This window comes from Gopherus evgoodei, chromosome 6, assembly GCF_007399415.2.
Source record: "Gopherus evgoodei ecotype Sinaloan lineage chromosome 6, rGopEvg1_v1.p, whole genome shotgun sequence".
Classification (NCBI taxonomy): domain Eukaryota; kingdom Metazoa; phylum Chordata; order Testudines; family Testudinidae; genus Gopherus; species Gopherus evgoodei.
The window spans coordinates 116,483,605-116,509,701 of NC_044327.1; the positions used below are offsets into that span (position 1 = coordinate 116,483,605).

General features: G+C 36.5%; 1 protein-coding gene and 1 non-coding gene across 6 annotated transcripts in view; one reads left to right on the forward strand and one right to left on the reverse strand.

The window, feature by feature from the left end:
* WDR7 (WD repeat domain 7) overlaps positions 1-26,097 on the reverse strand; it is a 351,772-nt gene that overhangs the window by 134,169 nt on the left and 191,506 nt on the right. For all 5 annotated transcript variants that reach the window (XR_004001091.1, XM_030568068.1, XM_030568066.1 and 2 more), the window contains one exon: positions 8,131-8,352. Coding sequence is in view for 4 of the 5 variants with exons in the window: in XM_030568068.1 (XP_030423928.1) it covers positions 8,131-8,352 (222 nt within the window). In the remaining variant the exon portion in view is untranslated. The remainder of the gene's footprint in view (positions 1-8,130; positions 8,353-26,097) is intronic.
* LOC115654119 lies at positions 12,473-12,574 on the forward strand. The gene has a single exon (XR_004001103.1). It is a non-coding gene; the product is annotated as a U6 spliceosomal RNA (small nuclear RNA).

Genomic DNA, 26,097 nt, shown 5'->3' on the forward strand with positions numbered 1-26,097 from the left:
TAAAACCCTGTTTTCAGTTGTTTATAACTTTACCAAACAAACTACATAGTATATGATTTTGTAATTAAAGACTACCATTATGTAAATGCAGAAGGGAACTAAATTAAAGTTTCATGGGCAACCTAATACTGGCCTTTCCTAAGGTTTGGAGTGTTTGACTCTGTATGCTTAACATTCTTTTAACGTGTTTTTTTTTTATTGCACATGTGTCCTGTCAAAATTTTCGCTTGCTTAGTTTCCTGGCCAGAAAACAGTCAGGAAGTCAGCTGCTGTTAGAGGTTGAGAAGTGTAAAAAGGAAAACGGTAGCCTCAAGATGTTTACAGACTAGGACCCCCACTCAGGAGTAGCTTAGAAGTGTTGGGAGTCAGCACGGAACAATAGTTGGAATGATTGTCAGGTTGTATAGTGTAGCAAGAGAAACCCAAAGTTATCCTTTGAAAGATAGTAGATAATCTGCAAAAATGAAACAAAAAAACCTCAAAAACCTCAAATACATTGTCATTCATGACACTGACTGAGTTAAAGTGCAAAACACTTATAATTAATAACTATATTGCTAGCAGTGCTTTGAAAAATATGCTACATTAACAATGGAGCAGAGTATTTTCATATTCAGGACTGAACAGTCATCCAGATTTATCAGCCCATTAACTTTATAAACATAGCATTAGCTGCAGTTTAGGTGTGATGTGGTGAATCTGTAATGAGAAATTCTTTGGGTGGCATTTTATAATTAAATATCTCATGAACCATTTGTAAGGTCAACACAGATTAATGTGAGATGTCAGGCAAAGTCACTGTGTGAATTTCTAAAGAATTCCATTCTCACAGACTGGAAATATCACAATTAATAGATATTTTCTAAAATATAGTATAACATGATATATGCATTTTATATAATTTTAAAAGAACCTACAATATTAAGTTAACAGGTTGCCAAAATAAATTTATTACTTTTAACGTGCTAGTCTCAATTTAAGGGTGTGTGTGAAATATTGTATATTTTGGCTACATATTGTTTTTTTCATTCCTTTATCTTTGAAAAATTCACAGTATATAACTTCTCTAGAAATACACCATGATATAAAAAATATATAGATTAGCCAAGCTGTGATAGGCATGGCCTCTGCAGCTCCTCCTTCTGGCCCTCTATGGCACTATTCACCCTGCCTCAGTTCCTGCTTCCCTCACCCAACTCATGGGGAAAATCTCCTAGGTAGTAATCTCTAGAGAGGGAGCACCTGCTTAGCACTGGGAACAAACTTAGAAAACAGTCCCAAGTGCAATCCAAACAAAAGGGTCTTTCACCCGTCAGTTCTTTCCCGCTCTCCTACAGATCACTTCAAAGCTTTTCCTCTCTGGGAGTCTTCATTCTTCCAGGACTAGTCACAGGAGCCAGTCTTGCTCCTGCAACCCTCCTCAATCATCCTCCAGGTTATCTGTTTGGAAGTTACGCTTCTCCGGGCCTGCCAAAGAAAAACTACTTTCTTGTAACACACCCTCTCCCAGTTAAGTTCTCACAGCCCTTTGTAGGCATCCCAGGACACCTTCCAAGCTGAGTCTAATAATTAAACAGGGCCATCTTATCTCTCCAAACTGAGGTCCTGTACAAAATCAAACTCAACCAGACAGACCCTAGGATCAAGGACCGACCATTTCATCATCTCCTAAGCTTTCATTTTGCTGCTCATAAACCCTTGATATCAAAAGGATCGGAAGAGGTTGTAAACATAAACCAACACCAGTTGCCTAGAATGATGCCAAATACCACAACTCTTGCCAACTTCTCCGATGAATCATGTAGAGCATGAGGACATGCCTAGAAATCCTCAACGGCAATATTTTTGGCATCTTCTTCTGCTAGCCCAGGAAACAATCAAGAAAAGGAAGTCACGGATTCTGAAACTGGAATTGATATTAGGCTATGATGGCATTAATTGTTTACACAGATTCTCAATGTACCCAAGATCATTTTTCTTACCTAGATCAAAGTCAGTCTTTTTAGCTTCTTTGTTGCAAAGAGCAGAAAAATCAACTCTGGAGCCCTTAGATGTGTCACTTGGGACAAATACAACCACCAAAATGGGAGTTAAGTGTGAAAACATATTGAAAACTTTGTCAGAACAGGTACTAACAATTTGCCCTTTTAAGGGCAGCAAGTGTAGTGGATGGCATCAGCCAAATACTTCATTGATGGGTCACCTTCCCCTTCTCCTTTATCTCCAACGTATCATTTAGATTATGAATCTATTCTTAGTGATAGTCTCCAAGAACTCTGTCATCCCAGTTCCTGAAACTGCCTAAGTTCACCACAAGAGGAGATGCAGAAGACTGTGTAGCTTAGAAAATCACCTGATGTCCTCTACCACTAGTGTCTTGGCCACAATCTGCTCACTCACACCAACCAATAAGATCACCATGATTCACAGATGAAGCTTACAGGCAGAAAGGTAGAATCCCAAAGGAGCAAAACACATTTCAAATCCATTCACCAAGATCAAACAATTCTTATAAGACCACACCAGTGCAGTAAATGAAGTAAAAGGAAATTTCTGCTCGTCTACACTTAAGACAGGAGAATCACATTCTGCATAGTGAACTGGCTAACCAACCCTGATTGCATCATGCAACCACTGATTACTATGAAGAATGCTCAGAGTATTTTGCTGATAGTTTTATATATACATGGTTGATCTTAGGAAAGAAAATTCCATTTCTGACCAGGCCATCTTGTCAAATCTAACATCTCTGCCAGGGTTTGACTCTATCAAACAGGATGAAGGTAGAGAAGCCCTCGAAAATATTAGAGCTACAACCTGTGAAATGGAGCCATGGTGATCCTGGCTCTTGAAACCCAGCAAAGAACAATTATGCCTCCTGCTAATACTTAATGCCTTCTTCAGGAAAACCAGTATTACCAAATTGCTTGAAAAATAAAGTCACACACACCCAGACCTCAAGAAGCTCCTTTCTGAATCTTCTCCAATTCTAATCAGGGCTGGCTTTACAAACTGCAGGGCCTGATTCGAATACCTGGTGGTGATCCGAGGCTTCAGCAGCGGGGTGTGTGTGTGTGTGTGTGTGTGTGCGTGCGCGCACGCGTGCTCCGGGTCTTTGGCAGCACTTCAGCGGCGGGGGGTCCGATCCAGGTCTTCCGCAGCACCAAGGAACTCCCCCCCCGCTGCCAAAATGCCGTTGAAGACCTGGAGCAGACTGCCCCCCGCCGCCAAAATGCTGTTGAAGACCCGGAGTAGACCCCCACCTCCCGCCACTGAAATGCGGCTGAAGACCTGGACCCCTCCTCCGCGCATGCCAGGTGAGTAAAAAAAAAAAAAAAAAAAAATTAAAAAGGCACCTAAGGCATGGGGCCCTCTTAGGCGCGGGGCCCAATTCCTGGGAATCAGCCTAAAGCCAGCCCTGATTCTAATATATCTTTTCTGAGATGGGATGACCACATCTGCACACAGTGTTCAAGATGTGCACTTACCAGGGATTTATATAGATTTTTGACTGCCATTGCAAATTGAGTGGATATTTTCAGAGAACTATCCACAATGATGCCAAGATCTCTTTGAGTGGTAACAGCTAATTTAGACCCCATCATTTTATATGTATAGTTGGGATTATGTTTTCCAATGCGCATTACTTTGCATTTATCAACATGGAATTTCATCTGTCATTTTGTTGCCCAGTTACTCAGTTTTGTGAGATCCTTTTGTAGCTCTTTGCAGTCTGCTTGGGACTTAGCTGTCTTGTGTAGTTTTGTGTCATCTGCAAATTTTGCCACCTCACTGTTTCCTCCTTTATTCATGAAAATGTTGAATTGAACTGTTCCCAGGACAGACTCTTGAGGGACACCACTATTTACCTCTCTCCATTCTGAAAACTGACCATTTATTCCTACTCTTTGTTTCCTGTCTTTTAACCAGTTACCAATCCGTGAGAGGACATTCCCTCTTATCCCATGACAGCTTACTTTGTTTAAGAGCTTTTGGTGAAGGACCTTGTCAAAGGCTGTCTGAAAACTTAAGTACACTATATGAACTGGATCACCTTTGTCCACATGCTTACTGACCTCCTCAAAGAATTCTAGTAATTGTAGAGGGATATCATGCCTCACCAAAAACCACGTTGACTCTTTCCCAACAAATTATGTTCATGTATGTGTCTGACAATTTTGTTCTTTAATATACTTTCAACCAGTTGAAGACCTAACTGAAGTTAGGTTTACCAGCCTATAATTGCCAGGATCACCTTTGGAGCCCTTTTTAAAAAATGGCATCACATTAGCTATCTTCCAGTCATTTGGTACAGAAGCTGATTCAAATCATAGGTTAGAAACTACAGTTAGTAGTTCTGCAATTTCACATTTGAATTCCTTCAGAACTCTTGGGTGAATACCATCTGGTCCTGGTGAATTATTACTGTTTATTTTATCAATTTGTTCCAAAACTTCCTCTGATGACAGCTCAATATGGGACAATTCTTCAGATTTGTCACCTAAAAAGAATGGCTCAGGTGGGATTCAGCCGTGGCTTTATCGTCTTTTAGTGCTCCTTTAGCATCTCAATTGCCCAGTGGCACCACTGGTTGTTTAGCAGGCTTTCTGCTTCTGATGTACTTACAAAAATTGCTATTACTTTTTGAGTCTTTGGCTAGCTCTTCTTCAAATTCTTTTTTGGTCCTCCTAATTATATGTTTACACTTCATTTGCCAGTGTTTATGCTCCTTTCTATTTTCCTCACTAGGATTAATTTCCACTTTTTAAAGGATGCCTTCTTGTCTCTCATTGCTTCTTTTACTTTGTTGTTTAGCCATGGTGGCACTTTTTTGGTTCTCTCACTGTGTTTTTAATTTGGGGTATACATTTAATCTGAGCCTCTATTATGGTATCTTTAAAAAGTTTCCATGCCGCTTGCAAGGATTTCACTTTTGGCACTATCTTTTTTATACTCTGTTTAACTACCTTCCTCATTTCCCACTTTCTGAAATTAAACGCTACAATGTTGGGTTGCTATGGTGTTTTCCCCACCACAGAGATGTTAAATTTAATTATATTATGGTCACTATTATCAAGCGGTCCAACTATATTCACCACTTAGTACTACATCAATAATTGCTGTCCTCTTGTGGGTCCAGGGCTAGCTGCTCCAAGAAACAGTCATTTAGTTATCAAGATACTTTATTTCTGCAACTCAACACCATATACAAGAAAAAACAACCCAACTCAACGCATACAGGCAGCAACTCAGACTGAAAAATCTGCTGCAATACGACAGATTTCATGACCCTTAATATTGCCTCACCATCACCAATACATTTATCACGTTCTCACCAATGTAAATACATTCACATATTTGGGCACCACCATCAGTCAGGATGGTGAAAGAAGCCAGGATATCCAGAACAGAATCGATAAAGCCCAGAACACCTTCAGGAGCTTAAATACAGTCTGGAAATCATCAAAATACAACACCAAAACCAAACTTAAGTTTTAGAGCGGTACTTTCAACACTACGTCATTGTACAGAATGCTGGGGAACGAAAAAACATGATATGTCCAAATTTTCTTCATTTCATACAACCTGTCTCAGAAAAATCCTTTGCATCTTTTGGCTCAGAACAATCTCGAACCAAGACCTATTCATACAGTGCAGCCAAGAAGATATGAGCACCATCATTAGCAGGGGGCACTGGAAATGGATTGGCCATGTGCTTCGGATAGAAACTGATTCCATCATCAGAATAGCACTAAGATGGACACCGGAAGGCAAGTGAAAAAGAGGCTGCGGAAAAACAACATGGTGAAGAGCTGTGGAAGCTGAGCTGAAAAAAAACAGCTGGGAAACCATTGAAAGATTTGCCAAAAACAGACAGGAGTGAAGGAGCTTCGTCTCTGCCCTAAACACCAGAGGTGTAACTAACTATACTTTGCTGAGTGCATGTGTTCTCTCAATAGGCATTCCCCTTCCTTTTCAGGAGCCAGCTAGGTGGCTTTTCCTTGTGTACCTTTGACTTGTAGAGCTCCTACAACAACGTGCTTTTGGATATTAAAATAAGATAATAATTTTCCTGGATCTTAGGAGAATTCACAGTACTCAACAAAGTGACTCATTTATACCTCATCCTTGAAAACAACCTTGATGCAAAACTACCTACGCAGAAATTAGAAGTAAGTTTTAGAGGAGAAAAAAAAACATTTTTTTTTTAAACAAAGAGGATTTCTTTGTTTAACCTCATGTATGCACCTGATACTTTACCCTGTAAAGGGGAAAAACTAAGAAGGTAAGAAATGAAGAGAAAACAGCATATCTTCAGACACGCTACAGTAGACAAAGTCTTGGTGACCTCTGATCTTAAGTAGGCAGAACATTGCATTATGAACTGACTGGAGCTTGTCCAGGGTCAGCATTTTCATTTTTAGGTGCAAAGCACTGCAGAAGTGAAGCCTGAAGGTCACAAATGCATGGATCATTGCAACTAGAATTCCACTGTGAGGACAATTTCCTAGATAGGTGAACACCAAAAAAAAGCATTACTCACCACTGTAACTGTACCATACATCCAGAAGAAATGAAGAATCTAGCATGAGTTTGAGGCCTGAACCAATGGTAGGCTAGAGCACTGGTAAGCTCAGTATAATGTTTTCACCTTTCCCTACCATAACCACTTATCTCTCTCCTGGACTGTGTTTGAGTCAAAGCACTAGAATGCTTTCAATCCATTTGCTTACTCTTTCCAAGTACTGGGTCATCATCATATAGATGTTGCACTTGTGCAGTGAAGAGATATATTTTCATGCTCTATTAATTATAATTACTATAAATTATTCTTATTATCCACATGCTGGTGGTACCATGGTGCCCCAAGATCTATATGAGTAGTCCAATGAAGATGTTGAAGAGGAGCGAGAATATTAAGTGGTCCTGCACTTCACATAATAAGGTTTCTGTCAGAGGTACCACAGCCCTCAAAACCTGTCCAAGATAAATGAATGCACCCAATGTACATTTGCTCCTATTAGGTTCTCATGAGTGTTAGCATCAAATGATCATTCACTGGCACTGACTGTGGCAGACAGCAATATAAACATAGAAGCTTGTTTCCTGTCCACAGTCAGGATAGATCCATCAGCACCAGCAGGGCCATGTCCTGTTCTGAACCCAACTATGAAGGGTTCAATATGCTCTAACACAGGGGTTCTCAAACTGGGGGTCAGGACCCCTCAGGGGGTAGCAAGGTTATTACATGGGGGGATCGCGAGTTATCAGCCTCCACCCCAAACCCTGCTTTGCCTCCAGCATTTAAAATGTTAAATATATTAAAACATGTTTTTTATTTATACGGGGGGGGGGTTGCACTCAGCTTGCTGTGTGAAAAGAGTCACCAGTACAAAAGTTTGAGACCCCCTGCTGTGACAGCACAGATCTTATTGGACCTCAGAAGCCATCACATTTTCAGTAACCTTGCCAAACTCTTTGTTCTGTCGTATCAGACATGCAAGTCCTATTTCAGTTCTGCCAGATAGGATCCTGGGTGACTTAACTGATCCTCGTTCATAAAGTATAAGGGAAGGAAGTAAATTATACTTGCCAGCCTTTGCTCAAAAAGAGTTGTGAAGTACTGAAAATTAAGGCCATTCAGTGAAAGAGATGGGACCAGAACTCAGTCTCCTAGTTCCTAATCTAGTACTTTTTCCATTAGGCCATAAAGGTATTTTTGAGAGGAAAGCAGCAGCAGTGGTATGCACACATGCACTCTTGGGTGCTTATAAATCTACACTATCTAGTTGGAATTTTCAAAAGCATGTAAGGGAGTTAGGCAACCAATTCCCATTACAAGTCCAACTTTGAAATAATTCAACTGACTTTAATGGGAGGGGAACCCTCAGGTGCTTTTGAAAATCCCACCATATATTCATAAACTTCATATATTGCTCAGCTACATATTTCAGAAATAATGTCCTGATAGTCAACATACTAATATGAAGCTAAGTGCTCAAAATTGGTTCCTTTTCCTTACTCTAGGAAAATGAGATTATTAGTGAACAAGGAGTTTTGAAATAAAACCTACTGAATAGTTATGATGTGGTTAAAAGAGCAATGGAGGACACAACATAGAATACTTACAAGTATGTCTTGCCAAGGAATAGTTTGATCCACCACTAGTTAAACCAAATCCCTCAGGAATTTGACTGGAACTGCGTGGCCTCGTCAACAGTTTTGGAGGTTCAATTTCAGCTCCAAATTCTGCTCCAATCACTCCTAGCAAGACAATAGCAGTGGCTTGCTTCCGTCTCTCTTCATAAGATGTAGATATTTTTTTCATTTGTGGGAGACCAGACAAACAACCTGAAATGTAAAATAAAGAGCATTAGGATGACTGGTCAGTAATACTAGAAGTGGAAGGCCATCCCAATCAAATTGTACACATTTATGAGAGTTTTTCGTATTTATAACAAAACCGTCCTTTTCAGCTACTTGAACATATACTGCTGGGAAAATGTTATTGAGAGTGGTTATGAACATCAAATACACATCAAAGGTCAAACAGGAGGACAAAACTGTTCTCTTTTCAATCTCAAGGCACTTGTTTGCTATGCTTCCTTCTCCCTACAGGAAAACGTAGAGCCAGACAATTTTTAGGTGATTGGTCCTGGTTCAATTTTGTCTTCCAGAATCCCCAGTCCAGGCTAAAAATTTAAGCATGACTTGTCCCTTTCTCAGTTTTCAGTGCCACCTACAGAAAAGTAGCATGTTCTTTTAGGAAAAGAAGTTTTAATTTCATAGTACCTCCAAGTTTGTTCATTGAAAAAGAGTGAAAGACTTCTAGGATTCTGTAGTTATTAAATCAGTATTCTCTGAAAGGCAAATTATGATTGTGATTCTTATTTACATCAGCATTAATCTGATTGAAGACAAACAGGTTTTTTTCACAGAAATAGCCTAGGATATAGACTTTTTAAAATACATATATTTTTCATGTTATAAAAAGCAGCCTGTTATTTAAGCGACCATCCCCTTCTTTTTTGATGATTACTTTTAACCTACAGCAACAGTACCTGGCAAATAATTATCAATTTCATCACAGTAATTACAGTATACTAACTAATGGGCTTGCTAAAACAAGCGGAAAAGTCTCACTGCAAATTTTCAAATATAGTTATTAATAAGTAATTTAGTGAGTAACCGCACAACCACAGTTAACCCCCCCACCAAAAAAAGATACTTCATCATAAAATGTACCTTCTTCATATAGTTTGACAACTATAGTTCAGATACACTTATAACAATAACTCACACTACACCAGCAAATTCACTGGCATATATCTTGCAAAAGTAATGATGTCTTAGCTCCCACAGCACTCTGCAATTAAATCTTTGTGGAGAAGTTGGAAGAGACCACCTGGTATACTGTGAGAAAATACTGGGTTTGAATAATGAAGTGTGAATTAGTGAGTGTCTACTATATGTCTAGCTTTTCTAGTGAATTTCATACTACTGTACTGATAGAAAAGTAAATATTACTTTAAAAAAAAAAACAAGTATAAGAATCCCCATTAGAATGTAGTCCAAATTCTGGTAACGATGCTGTGGCTACGACCATGATATGCCAACCAAAGGGGTGAGGTGGGTTGGGGTGGATAAGAATCTAAAACCTTAACAATGCTAAGGGGAAAAAAAAAATCAATAGCCACTGCCTTCCCAGAAAGAAGGATGAAAATCGACTATAAACAAAGTGATACTTAAACATTTTAATTTTTATATAACTTATTTCATATATACATAATTAAGATATACAACACAGAAATGGTACTGATATTTTGATATATAAATATATTATCCTTTTATGTGTTTTATATAGCATACTTGGAACATGAAGCAAACCATGCTCCCCTCCCCCAGCCCCAGCAAGAAGCATGCTCCATAACAATAGTTCAAAGGAAAGCTCTATTCTGCAGTTGCACTGATTGTTCTGTCAGCTGACCTCTGCAGAAGGGAATTGCTAACCACTGCCGAGCTCCTTAGCTGACAAATGAATGATCGCGGCTTCATCTATTTTCACTATGGCCGCCTCTAGCCCAGGTGCTCAGACAGAGAGCCCGGTGTGACATCTTAGATCAAGATGAATTGGCACAAACTCCTGATCCAAGATTGTTTTATACCATTTAATTTAGTTTCTTCCTCTGCTTGGATGAGCACAGCTCTGGTTATGGATTTCTATTCTAATGTACTGAAGCAGGCACTGAAAGAAGCCAATGAAGCAGATGCTGGAGCAGGGGACTGCAGGGATACTGATCAATAGGCAAGGCATTGACCTCAGCCGCTCAGCCTCTGCAATGGCCACTGCTTAAAGAAAAGAAAAGAAAGAAAGAAAAAACACATGTGCTGCTTCCAGTAGGAAATTAAACAACAGAGGCACTTGGTGAATTCTTGCCCCCACCTTGTTGTTCTTCCTTCTGTTTGATTACAATAATATTGAATTAACTCTTTATTGTATCGTGAAGGATGTATTTTAAAACAATATCCTCAAAATCATAAGCCATGTCCAATAATCCTGTCAAATTTCACCCCTAAACTAACAAGTAACCCATTAACAGGTGCGTGTCCCATAATGCCAGAATTCTGAAGTTAAAGTATCAATCGCCCTATTGCCAGATATTTTAATTATATTCTAAAAAGTAGGCTATTATGCATTTATCTTACAATTTATAGATGAAAATTCACTGGCTGACATGGCCACTCATGGCCTATACTAAGCATATAGGAGTTTAAATCTCAGCAATGCTTACAACTGTACTTCTCAAGAGTCTCTAGATTGTAAGAATCTGACTCTTTGTTAATAAAGCAGTAAATGCTTTGACAAAAACAGGATGAAGGTAATATAGTTCTGACAGTCTCATTAGCAACTCATTGTACCAACATAAATTGCTCCTTCTCTCTCACCACTGTATTTTTTTCCCTCCTTCAAAGGAAAAAAAAAAAATCTCTGAGTGAGCACTTGTTTTTGCCCTTACTTTCTTTGAATTATTAGTAGGAATATACAATTAATTGGAATGATTTCCTACAAATAAACTGACAGCCAAATGGGAGATTTTAAAATGAAATGTCTATAAAAACAGTCCTTTCTACAGTTGCATTTGTCTCATGAAAATTTGGTATTTTCTCACAGCGACGTGCCTCCATTTAATCATGCTAAAGGGTGACACAGAGATCCATTTTCTTGACAGGACGGTTGATCACCCTATCACAGTAAGAAAATTAATAACCTCAAATAGCTCTATGTGGAAAAAAGAAGCTACAACGGTGAAAGGAGAAAACGTTCTACATTTTAAACCATATAGATAACACATTTTCTGTATTACACACAAATAGAAGTGAGATTTCATCATTTTCTCATAGCAAAATGAACACATATATTAAAATATATTTCAATCTAAAATGAAGCCAGTAGTTAACAATTTTCTCTACAGATACCTTAATATGAGTAAATATTTTTCTAAGCTGTTTAAATAAAAATATGAGTAAAATATTTGAGAAGTTTAAACTGTTTAAAGGGCTGTGAGATATTGATTACTTCATTTAAAAAGCAGTCAGAGTGCAACCACGAGGTCAAGATAAATTTAACAGTTTGAAGCACTTTACTAAATAACTCTAAAGATCATGTTAATTGGCTCTGCAGAGTTCTAGGTTAAAATTAATTTTATCTTAGCTTACAATAAAAGGATTAAAAGACACATTAAGTTCTTCAGGTTTAACTGGAATAGGAATCAATGAATTTGAATTAATGCTAAAGGCAGTTTTATGAGAGATGGACTACTACCAGATGCTTTATATCTGCTATTAGGAACATATTGATGGTACTCTGTTATTGTATTATGTATTAAAATCTCAGAGAAGTAGATGCCAGGACAACGTATTACTGTAAGGATAAACCATAAGAACATATGTTGCTAATGTAGTGGCTTCTGATCACAGAGTGGATACCTTTTCTGGTTTGAGTTCACCCAGGATGTTATCCAACTGTGCCCCCATCAAGTGCTATGAGATTATATAAAGCTGTTATATAAAGCTACAGTGGACTATAAGCTTGCATGTTTTAGCCATTTATGTAGAATGCTACACATGTGAATGTAATTAATAAGATTTAATCATTATCAATAAACATCATAATATTCCTCAGTGGAGAAAACTAACAAATATCAAGCTTTCAGCCTCTGCTTTCCACAGCATACCTTGTCATTTTTGAGAGACTTTTTGGGCATGATTATGTATAATGCACATATACAATACTTTCTACCAAACAAAACAAGAAATAAAAGTTTTAACAAGTTTGGTCAACACAGCAAATTAATTAAACAAATGGGGCCCTGTGTGGGTGCAGGGAGTCTGCCAGTGGAGAACCCATTACATGATCAATGTTTAAATAAAAAGGAAAGACAAAGGGTGGGAGAAAAGGACTATATTACTCATGCTTTGGCAGCACACATACTATAATTGGAATGATACAGAGAAGATTATAATGGTCCCTGTGCAAGGATGACACGCAAATTCATTGCAGATGGAGATTTGAGGCACAGCATGATTAAGTGACTTGCCCAAGATCATAGTAGTAAGGGGAGAACCATGCCTAGAACCCAAATCTCAATCCAGCACCTTACCCAAAAAACAAACGCTACTTTCAATTCTTGTATCTATCTCAGCAACTTCTCTAGCACCTACCATTAAACACTGAACACAGTAATTTAGATTTGGAAAGCACTACCCACAGAGAACGACTTTCAATGAGAATATTCTCAGGGCACGTATCTTTCATTCAAGAGTATTTCACCCAAAACAAATAAAAATATCCTCCTTGTTTGCCATTATCATGCTCTCTCCATCTTTCACCCTCTTTTCTGTAAAGAAAAGCATATAGAAAACAATGTGGCAAAAGCAGAGATTAATAGCAACAACCAATGACACATTTTGTGGACTTGAAATTTTGGAGATAGTTTTCAAAAGATAGGAAGTTTTATAAACCGAATACCTAATAACTACAATGAAGTATGGGATTTGTTTACATTCATGTGAGATGAAAATAAATTCTATAATTGCAGTTTAACGTTGACAACTACTGCAAAATCTAAACATACAAAAAGGCTATTTTCAAGCCCCCACACATAACATTTACACAAAAATTAAAGCTGGGTAATTTAAATAATGCTTCCTCAGACAAAGCAAAACAATTTTCTCACAACATATACATTAACCCAATACATTCGTAATAAGCTGTTAAAAGTGTAACTCACTGCAGATAACCTTTAGTGTCCTATTTATACTGCAAATAAATTAAAGTTAAATGTATTTTAAAAATTTGCAAATCATATGCACACAACTAGCATTTGAAATTGATCAGAACATTTAACAGAAAGCCAAACGCCAACTTACAACTTTTCCCAGGTGTCATATAACCTGGTCCCAGATTTGGACCTTAGCGTCCAAAATATGGGGGTTAGCATGAAAACCTTCAAGCTTAGTTACCAGCTTGGACCTGGTACTGCTACCACCACCCAAAAAATTAGAGTGTTTTGGGGCACTCTGGTCCCCCCAAAACCCTTCCCTGGGGACCCCAAGACCCAAACCCTTGAGTCTCACAACCAAGGGAAATAAATCTTTTTCCTCCCCCCCTCCAGGTGCTTCTGGAGAGATACACAGAAGCAACCTTCGTGACTCTAAGCAGAGGGAGTCCACCCTCTGTAATTCCAGTCCTGGAAACAAAAGCACTTTCCTCTTCACCCAGAGGGAATGCAAAATTAGGCTAGTAAATCTAACACACACAGACCTCCCCCTGACTTCTTCCTCCCACCAATTCCCTGGTGAGCTGCAGACCCAATTCCCTGAAGTTCCCCACCAAAGAAAAACTTCAACAGGTCTTAAAAGAAAGCTTTATATAAAAAGAAAGAAAAATACATACAAATGGTCTCTTTGTATTAAAGTGACAAATACAGGGTCAATTGCTTAAAAGAAATATGAATAAACAGCCTTATTCAAAAAGAATACAAATCAAAGCACTCCAGCAACTATAGACATGTAAATACAAAACAAAAAACCAACTTTGTACTTGCAACTTGGAAACAGAAGATTAGAAAGGAAAAAGAAAAATCCTCCTCATAGCTGAGAGGGACTCAGGCAGACAACCCAGAACAAAAGACTCACACACAAACTTTCCTCCACCCAGAGTTGAAAAAATCCGGTTTCCTGATTGGTCCTCTGGTCAGGTGCTTCAGGTTACTTTTTTTCCAAGTGAAAGAAACATTAACCCTTAGCTATCTGTTTATGACACACATTAACCCAATACATTTGTAATAAGCTGTTAAAAGTCTAACTCACTGCAGATAACCTTTAGTGTCCTATTTATACTGCAAATAAATTAAAGTTAAATGTATTTTAAAAATTTGCAAATCATATGCACACAACTAGCATTTGAAATTGATTAGAACATTTAACAGAAAGCCAAACGCCAACTTACAACTTTTCCCAGGTAATTAGCTCCTAAGACAATACACAATAGAAGAAAATAATAATGTCTACAATATTTCAATGCTTTTCAAACATTATAAAGAGTTAATAATGTCTCAAATAAACCAGAACTGAAAAATAATAGTATAAAGCAATACTCAGAATGGGAGGTAGCAGAATATTTGCCAAAAGTGGGAAGAGAGACAATATAATTCACTTGATTTAGCCTCCAGAGAGTTATGGTTCCTTCTTTCACTGATGAAATGAATAAAGTAGCCCTTGCTACTATGTACAAATATTCGGAGGGCCTGAAAATTTAGCTATTCATTATGTTGGTAGTTTCCTTCCACTGACAGAACAAACAAAATTCCTCCACAAACCCACTCTGTGATATTTTGGAGTGTTGTTTATTTTTGAACTGGAGAAGATTATAGATGTGCATCATGACCCCTGCTGGACTATAAATGTCCTGCCCATGTTTAGTAATTGTACATAATAAAAGTGAGCTGCCCTAGTTAACCAGATCAAGTTTTCTAATGCGGGGCCTGAATATCCTGTGTATTTCTTTTCTAAACTAATCATATCCAGATTGCCCAATTAGAAATCCAAACAAGCTCAAACTTTAAAAGAATCAACACCATCGCTGTCACAAGATTTTACATCATTCTCTCAATACTTACATAAGTCCTAAGTAATATGGGTCACTTACATATGGCTGTCAGAATAAATACGTTGTCACATTTTCTTAGGTGTCACTTTCTCGTAAGAGTAGTTACGGATTCTACACCACGATTATCCTAATTATGGAGATAAACTTCTACTTTTTGAAGTTCTTTACATTTATATTATAATTGTCTATTGATCTTAGTTGTAGAGCCTCAATGGAGTTTCATCAGGGATAAATTTGGTCCCATAAAATCTGTTTAAGCCTCCCATTTCAATGACTCTTTCCAGTTGTGCACCAACCTCACAGTGGAATTATAATTAATAACGTGGTGCAATATTAATTTACAGTACAGCTTCACCGTGAGATGGAATTCTGACACCAGAGAACTGCTACAATTGAGAAATGAGTTTCTATGCATATTAATTCAGGTTCTGGCTCTTTAAATGCTTGAGAAGTGTCACGTCACATATTTTGCAAAAGGTCATTCCAAGGAAATGGGGCAAGGATATTTAGTGACTTCTTCCCACTTACAACTTTTACCCCCAAACACACGTATGGAACAAGTTCTAAAAATTCCCTTACCACATTTATATACTACTTGCAGTGTCATTGAGAACAGAACAAGGTTTCTAGAAGAAGGGATAGACGCAAACAGAAGATGTACATGCTTAATGTTAAACAAAAATCTCTCAACAAGAAACCTCAAATACTGAATGTTGGAAAAATAGTAAAAGAATAGTCATGTGAAAATGTCATCCTTGTAATGCTGCCAAGGTCCGTGAAACACAGTGTGTTGATTTGCTGAGTAAGTGCTGGATATGAAAGTTAAGCTGCCTTCATGCAACTTTAACTTATGCATCCAACTTTTGAGGGGGACGGCATAGAGGAAGGGGGTGGAGGAACAAACAAATATGTATAGTTTGCTCCTTTCAACCAATTCCTCTCTTCTTTCAGCTTTCTATTTGGCTGAGCACACAACAAATACCTGTTAAATACGGCAAAACCCTCTATGGAGATGGAAATTTCAACATATGCCTGATGAGTTAGGAATCTCCTCTTACCTATAATTATTTTAGCTTGGGGTAATTACGCAGACTTCCATGGATTTACTGATATTTACACCAGTGCAAGTGAGAAAAGAATGAGACCATTAGTGCATCTGCAGAGATATCTCCAGAACTGGTTTTCTATACAACTTATTATGGTGATTACTTTTTTGATTTCTAATTTTGTTTTAAATTAGTTTGTAGCTTGACTGTCACCATAACCTTTTGAATGCAAACCACTTCAGTGCTATCTTGAATCTAGAAGCCTGACAACAAACAACAAAAGAGGGAGGAACTTCTCAGTGACTGTTAACTCTGAAGCCCAACAATGATAATATATACTAGCACTGTTAAGCATTTAATGGCTACCTGTAGTAAACATACATCTTATGTGGGTGCACCTATCTATCATGTCGTGACAGCACATTCAAAAGCTTATGCTGCATGATAAAAGGTTAAAAGTTTAAATGGGTAAACTACTATTTTTTTTCCTTGACCCTCAATGGAGAACTCTTCTCCTCTACTGCCAATCAATGGACTTCTTTATTCTTTCTTTCCCCAATAGTAAGAGACTGGACTGGATTCTCACTGGAGAAAAATCAGTGTCAATCCTTGTAAAACTGTGGTAAATATGAGGTGCTCCCTGCTCAGAAACACCTTGATCTGATACTTTCATAGGCCCCCCATATTAGGCTGGCTTGGAATTAAGACTGTGCATTAAACATGGGTCTCATGCAACAGTTTAACGCACTAACTACACGGCTACCAGTCTAGCTATTAAACAGTCTTTTAATTATCTATATAATTGAAATAATAATTAAGGTCAGTAGGTAATAAGAGTGAAAGAGTAGTTTACCATGTAGTCATTTATAAAAAGTGTTGGACTCCTGTGGCACACGTTCTAGAATTCTGTGCGTTTCATATAAAACTTGCTCAGCAGAAGTATAAGCACTTCAATTTAAAAATCTAATTAGTGTTTTTAATGATTCTCTGTTCATATACAGATAGAGGCTACTAAAATATTACACATTGGGCAATGCAGAAATAAGAAAGCAAAATTTCATGTTTTTAAAAAAAAATATCTCACTGATTTTACCAAACTTTTCTGCAGTTGATAGAGTGTACAATTTCTAGAAAGGAGATTTGTGTATTTAGATAGCTTGAGAGCACTCAAAACATGACTTAAAAATTCAGTTTATGAAACATTAGTTATGAGATCAGGGCAGTGGCACATTTTTCCCCAAAAAGAAAAGTAATAGAGTGGCAATATTATAATAAATTACCAATATACTATAATATTGTAAAAGTCAAGATTTTTTCTATTTAATTTTCATTTCAAACCATGTACAGTTCTTTTATATTTAAACATTTAAAACGTACAGAAAATTGCAGTATCTTTCATTTGCAGGAAACATTCTATGGTTAACAAGAATAACCATTTATATTAGTAATACAAAGAAGAATTTTTTTGTAACACTTACAACAGAATTTTTTTAAACAGCATGACTTGCCTTTTTGAGGTGCCCATGATTTGGACACCAGTAATATAGTGACTACATAATGAAGCATCTCAAACATAGCACAGAATGTTAAAACATCTTATGGTAAAACAAAAAACTGACCAGAATACTGGAGTGTATTCTTTCCAAAAACAATCATGCAATCATTTACATCCACCAAGAAAGCCCCAGAAATGAGCAGAAGGTACCTTAGTTTAAAGTTCTAATTTGAAGGGCTTTGTCTCTAACAGCATAGACATTCACTAATAAAAAGTATGATCGGAAAATTTAGTATGAGATTAGAACCCATCTGTAAATCCTTATGATTCTAGTGAGCTCATTTAATCTTATTCATTATGGACTCCTTGAAATATGTGATTGCAAAATTCAATGTCTTTATTAATGAGTTAATATTGAAATATTCAAGTTTAAATCTGTTAGCAATTTCATAAGTCTGTAACCAAAACATTTAAGAGTAGCTAACAGCAACCATCAGGATTAAGACACTGATTTTCTGCGGTGTAGCTGCTGCTATTCTAAGCTGATAATGTGTTTAAATCCACACCAATGAAACCAATACAACAGAGTTTTATTCAAGGTGAGACCAAATAAACCTGTCTGAAGCTTTGAGAAATTGGCTTTGCAGTACACTTTGAGCCCTAAGTGCCTTTCAGCCCAGGGATCTGTCATTAAATAATCATTAGCCATCATTCATTCTTCCTAAAAAGCTTAACATCTAAACTTGTTCAGCATTCACTAAAGTATTACTATAGACTACCAAGTACTCATTAGCACTTAGTGATGTTTATACCATTCTCTTTAACAGCTTATGGCCTTGTTACAACATACCTTGGAATAGCATGGTTTCACTGAATGCACATAGCTTCCAGGTATCCATGAAGATTAAATGACTTGTATGCTGTCTTGTCAAAATATAATACTATTTGTAATCTTATATTCAGTTATATATTTACGGTTTGCTGAAACTGTTTCATATCTTATTGCACATTGTCAGTCATTCTCGGCATTTCCTAATCTCAGTTTGCCTTAAACTTCAGATTTAGACCAGTGACAGATGAGATTTTAAAAACTGTACTAATCTAGCCATGGATTTCTATTGAGATTCACTCTGTTGCCTGTTTTGTTACAGGTAACACGGACTTGGACTTTAATTGTTGAATTAGAATGAGAATGTACTATACTAATCACAACAAACTAATTTCACCTTTAACTGCGAAATACTGAGTTTGTTACTGCCGGGCACTGGCTATCCCTAACAAGCTACAGAAAACAAGGAACAAAAATTAAATGTTTATTTAATTCAGAATAGCACGTTAAGCCATAATGTTTCCTTTTTGGTATGTACGCATACAGTTGATTGTCTTCTTTCCAGTTAAATGAACCCTTTTTTTGCTCACCAACAATTTATTTAGAAAGTATGTGTGTTGGAAATTCCCTATTCACTTTTAAAATCCAAGACCACAGATTAATTATTATGCCTTGCAATGCGTATCTCTCATTGGTAAGTCTGACTAAGTGATCATTACATTAGTTTAATATAATTCTGTTAAAAGCTGTATAATGTAATGTTTATTTAATGAGTTGAGAATTAATTTAAGTGTGCCAGTGTATTGTATTTATTATGCTGACATTTGTTTATTTTACCATACATTTACAAATTATAAAAATTCATAAATTATACAAATATTTACTGTATGATGATCTTGTCATTTCAGTTACTAGATAAAATTGTGCATCTGTATGCAGCATTTAAAATTCCATAGATTTCTCAGTATTGTGCTGTAATATGTTAGAAATCTATACCTTATTTCATCAATATCATCTGCACAAATGTACAAATAACATACATAAAATCTTAAGCCTCACAGAATTGCATAACAATAAAAATAATATTAGAAATAGAATAACATACATAAAATATATGCCTCACAGAACTGGGATATTTTGAGTATGAGGTTCTACTGTAAATAAAAGGAAAATTCTATTTTGTTTCTATTAAAGTAAAAAAGAAATTTGGCCTACTTTCCCAGTGTAAACTGTAAAGAATCCATTTTGTCTAGGACAATTTTTCACTGGTCTACGCTCTGTGACAAAGAATAGTCTTCATCCATTTTATGCTCCTTGAAATTCAATAGAGTGAAATATTCAGACATAAAAAGAATGCTACAGTACAGAAAAATAGTCCAGTGAACAGCAAAATACTACAGAAAATACAGTAAATAAAAATATCTACCTATATATATAAAAATGCATTTTCTATAAATTATAAGATTAACAAACAGCAATAATTTAACAATATCTTGTGTCAGAGTTAATAGTATATTTAAGCATACATTAAACAAGAAATGGCAGAGTTAAATATTTGAGTAACCACACCTAGAATACCTTGTCCTGTTTTCTTTTTGAATTAGCAGATTAATGAAATTATATTCTTACAGTGTGACAGTATTTAAATTGATATGACTATTGAAAAATGAATCATGAGGTAAATGTACATTGATACTAGAATTTCTCAATAATATTTTTTTCTTGCCAATGCATCAGTTCTGGCTACTTTAAAAACACAGCTAGAAATATCAATACCTACAACTCTAACAAGGAAACAAAATATTACAAAATAATAGTTAAAAGTCACTTGTCAGCAAGTACGTGTATGAAAAGAGAGTCGTTAGTTTGCATGTAGTTAATAGCTAGACAACAAAAAATAAAAATGCTTTCCTAAATGCTTTAAAAGATATGTTAGATTAACTGTTAAAAATAATTTTAAAAACCCCAAACCAAAACCAAACCAAAGCAAAACAAACAAAAAAACCCAAAACTTCATCACTTGATCAATAAAAACAATTCATTCTTGAATATCAAATCTCTCTGGACACAGGTAAAACATTCAGATATAAAATTCAGATTCACAGTGGTTTTACTGAAACATGATTACTATTTTCTTGAAAAGAAATGTAAGAGTAAAACTATTTTAAATTATAGTTGTTTTGAAAATGAGTTGCAACCTATCCAGATTCTTTATGAATAGACCAGGTTCTTACTAGAAATCATTGAGAAGACAGGTAAAATTAGATAGCCATGATTTGCAGGGAAATCAATAAGAGATACAACAATATCAGATTCTAAGTTGTTTTTATAGAAATTAAAATTTATTTTTTCCTGTAAGCAAAATTGTTAAAAGTTATCAGCAGAATGGATACTTTCAAATGTCATTATACAATTTTAGAGACAAGGTGGGTGTCTCTTTACTATCCTGGGATCAAGACAGCTACAACAACATTGCAATCATCATATAATTTTGACACATCCAGCTTCAGAAAAACACTTTTTAAAATATATATTTTTTTTAAATCCCAATTTTAGTATGATTAAAATACATTTCTCCATGGCTTGTTTTACTCTATTTCCATTAAATATCTTCAAATGCTTAATTAAATCAATTTGACAGTGAAATGATCCAACTATAACTACACACAAACAATAGGATGTATTTATTTTTATGGTGGGTCTCATCATAGTATCTGTAAATTAATTTTAAGAAAATGTTTACCTCTACGCAAATGAAAACTTAAAAGGTAAAATTATAAAGTAAAAATTGGGTGCCAAAGTTGTGAAAAGGGAAAGGTGAATACCACTACGGGGAAGCATAGCAGAAATATATTTAGAATCATTTAACAGTATGAATTGGCAAATTAATAAAAGAAAGGGAAATTCAGAATTACACAAGTAGCTACAGTTCAACCTACCTAGTTTCTCAAAAGTAATAAACAGCAATTATATTTAGTGATAGATTCTCAGTCTTTTCTTAAAGCTGATTCTATATTCCTTGAGCACCAAAATTCCCAGTGATATCAATGGGAATAAACTGGATATGTAACAAATAGAGGAAAGGGCCTGGAATTTATTTTCCCTGTGCAAAGGTGTAATGTAAAAACCCAAGCAAATTTTGTGGTCTATTATGCATACATATTTTATTAACATAAACATATGACTATTACATGCAATTATACAGTTCTGTATTATTTAACCTGTTATATTAAAGCATGGAATCTTTTATAGGGAAACACAGACTGAGTCAGAGGTTTACATGTAAAGTTAAATATTATTGGCTAGTATGTCAGCACAAATATTTTAAGATTCACAAATAGTAATAGGTACATTTTTAGCAATTTCTTGATTCTTTAACCCAATATGGTTTAACATGCATGTATATTTTATTATGATTACAGAGCACTGATTCTCCAATTAGGTTTCACTTCCAAACGGTATAATCAATAGGATATGCTTTTCACTTTCTGGTTTAAATCTGTATATTCGTATTAATTATGAGAAACTACTATATACATCTTACTCAGAAAAATGCAGAACGTATCATTTTAGACGTTACCAATATTTACCAATTTATTTAGAAGTAAAAGCAAAAGAACGCCATCAACAAGGAAAGCATAAATCAGCATCAAAATTATAACAGGCCCTACTGTATTGCAGAAGCTCAATACTAGAGTGTAGCTGCTGGAGGAACTCCAGAGAGAGTTAACCTGATGTGATAAAAGGCTTGACAAAGCAATTCTGACTGTGCAGCAATGCTAAGTTGTGGGCTAATACGAGAACAGGGGGCCCAATCGGTGTCTTTCAACATGCGCAATTTACACATGGCTTTATCAATAGCTCTAGTGCTGAATACAGAACACACTCTATTTGGCTTTCAGTCAATTAAGCTTTAAGCTGTCAGCAAACAAGACTTTTAAGTTAATTTTGAATCACCACGAATCAAGTTGAAGGTTGTGAAAGGGCGCGCTCACATGCTGGCATGAAAAAAGCAGTTTAATTGCCTCTGAATAGCTATTATTATGCTGCAATTGGCCTACTGAATCTTAGATGATCTATTTATTTATCAAAGTGCAACCAAAGACTAGTAAAAGAATTAAATTTATGAGCTAAGCTTTTAAAATTCAGTATAAGTAGGTAAAATTACACGCTTCTGTGTACAATATAACAGATCAAAATATTAGATTGTTTTATGTTCAACATGTTTTATTTAACTTACATTAAGTGACATTGCTTATTTAAAAGAAATTATTGTAAACTTAAACTAGATATCTGAAATGTAGAAAAATAATTTTCCAATACAATTATTTCAATTACAGTTAATATCTTTTTCTCAACTTGAGTCAAATGGACTTTGTATAAGTAGGTGGTTGTTTTAAATCACCATAACTTTGAAAACAGAATGTATTTAACTTTATAGAATAAGAAAATAGGAAAAGTACAACTATGAAAAATCTAAGATTAGACTTCTGAAGTTACAGCTATAAACTGTGTGAGAACTTTATTTTTCTTGATGCCAAAGAGTAAGAAGATTGATTAGTTTAAATTTATGTCATAGGAATCACCATTATGAATTTTTTTTGTAATTTTGTAAATTCTTTTCACTCTGTATAGTAGCTTCTTGGGAGTTTGCTAGATATTAGACTTTATAAGGAAACAGATTTTTATTTCAAAGAACTTCATAATGTGCAGAACTTTAAGCACTAAGGTACTCCCATTGACTTCACTGGAGTAATCATATGCTTAAAGTTATGTATACAACTAAATGCTTTCCTGGATCAGAGCCTAATTTTTTCCTTTTGCATTATACATACATAATGCTCTATTATTTGACGGTTACATAAGTACTAGGCTGTTTATGCAAACTTTTTTTTTTTTAAATAGAAAGATCATTGAAATATTTAGACTGGAAAATTCAAGCACACAAACTATTTTGCAAAGAGAAAAATGAACATTTTATCTATAAACATCAGGTGGGTTTTTTAAAAGATGCAGTTGGTACAACCAATTCCTCTATTGCAGGATGGTGCAAGGAGTTGACTAGATACTATATTATTGGGAAGCTCAGTGTTGCATGAACACCTGCTATATTCTCACAGAGTTAGAACATATTTGGATGGGCTCTGGATGGGCTTTTGAGGTTGCTCATTTGGAGTCTGGGCAACAGAAAACCCCAAATAATGTCTCAAGACCTAAATCACTAATTTTAAATCTGCATTTAAACAAGCTAAATTCCACAGCAGGTATCTTTGGCAAGGATTGGGACTTAGATTGTAAACTCTGTAGGGAAGGAATCAAATTCCATCTGTATTACACAGCATCATGCTATCTTTTTTGCTACAGAAAATATTATTAACAACCAAAATCTGATTGCAGAATTTTTATAATTGGTGATATGTGACCTAAAAAGAACATGGCTTAATTTCATATTCCACAATGGGTTTGCAGCATTGCAAGGTGAAGGAAAAAATCTTACTTGTAAACTGTGTAACTCTGACCTGACATTCACTGGTATACAAAATCCCAGAATGCTTTGAAATAAAGAAATCGTAGTCACTTTTCAGAGTAGAATCACACACATTTCACTCAACAAAATGGTGTATCATATAATATGCTGAGCATCAGGTCCATGTAACTGATTTGATATGTGATAAAACAACTGATGATCCAAAAGTTCTGTCTGAACTTTTAGAAGCATTCAGGACAGGAGGCATTTCCAAATGCAAATTTGTAGATTTTAAAGATTTAGTGACAGTGTTTGTCTCAGACCCGTAGGCACTTTATGTAAGTTAATACCATTAAGATAGTGGATATTGTGCATAATGGGAAAACAGTTTCTCAGAGTCTTTGGCCTACCCTTACATTTACTTGTCCCAAGAGATTCTGCCCTAGTGCTCCAATTCTAGCCAGCACAGGTGATCTAGGGTGTCCTGTTTTCAAATGGAACACCCAGTTCAAAAGGGACCCTGGCGCCAGAAGTCCAGTCAGCGGCGAAGCAGGGCTAAGGCAAGGCTCTCTATCTACGTGGCTCCCGGAAACAGCGGCATGTCCCCCCTCTGGCTCCTACATGTGCTCTGCAAGGTGCTCTGTGCCCCAAGTGCCAGCTCCTCAGCTCCCATTGGCAAAGAACCATGGTCAATGAGAGCTGCGGGAGCGGAACCTGCGGATGAGGCAGGACACACTGCACAGAGTCACCTGGCCATGCCTCCGCGTAGGAGCCGGGGGGGAGGTGGGGGCTTCCTGCTGCTGCTTCCAGGAGCTGCCTGAGGTAAGCGTTGCCTGGAGCCTGCATGCTCCACCCCACACCCTTAACCCCCTGCCACATCCCTAATTCCCATCCTGCCCTCCAAACCCCTCAGTTCCAGCCCGGCGCACCCTAATGCACCCCAAATCCCTCATCTCCAGCCCCACTCCAGAGCCCACACTCCCAGCTGGAGACCTCACCCTCCTCTGTGCCCCAACCCCGAGCCAGCCCAGTGAAAATGAGCGAGTGAGCGAGGGTGATGAGAGCGAGAGATAGAGGGAAGGGGAATGGAATGAGTGGGGGCGGGGCCTCAGAGGAAAGGCAGGGCAGGGAGCAAAGCAAGGGTGTTCGTTTTTGGCAACCCTAAGGTGATCTGACTGACTCAGATTTAACCTGTGATATCCTACTCCTACTATCAATTTTACACTTGGTGTGAAATTGCAGAAAATCCTGAATGATTAACCCACTCTTGTTGTGACCTAAAAATGTGAATTTCCATAGATGAAAAATCTGGCAGAAGACCACACCTGTTTCATTGCAATACCTGCATATAACAATTCCACAGCTGCACTAGCAGGAATAGAAGCAAAATGGTTGTGAGAATTATATAATCTGTATTTTAAATCAGTAATTTTGTTCATTTGTCATTTGTTTATACAGGCTCTGATCCAACCTCCAGTGAAGTCAATGTGAATCTTTCAACGGTCTTTAACGGGATTTGGTCCAGATAGCTCATAGCTACAAAGAAGGCTGCTGTACATCAGAGAGTATCTTAATGCCACATCTACTGCACATGTATCTAATTTTAACCTTGTGTTATAAGAACTGCCTCTGGAATCCTTCTGCACTTCACTGCCAATTTATGTAGTACATGTTAATAGATTCTACTGGGACTGCCACACGGAAAAGAAAAAAACAGATCTCCCATCGCCAAATAGTGAAACTCTTATTTCATGCTGTGTTGTCTGAGTGCAATATTTCAGTGTGTGAGCACTACAGCTGTGAAATATGGTCTTTCCTTAAAATGTGAGAAAAAGCTCAGACAATTTGTACCATATTTTAACCAGTAGTGTTGCAATATGTAAATTAACTAACCTAATGTACTGTGATTAGAGGCATTATCACATCACAAACCCACCTTCCAACAGTGATTTGTTCATGATGATCTTGAAATCAAACCAAACTTTAAAAATGTCCTTTCCAAACAAGAAAAATAATCTTGCCTTTCCTCATCTGCTAAAAACGTACAAGTCAGAGCTTGTCTGATAGCTGCTTATTGACCTTGTTAAG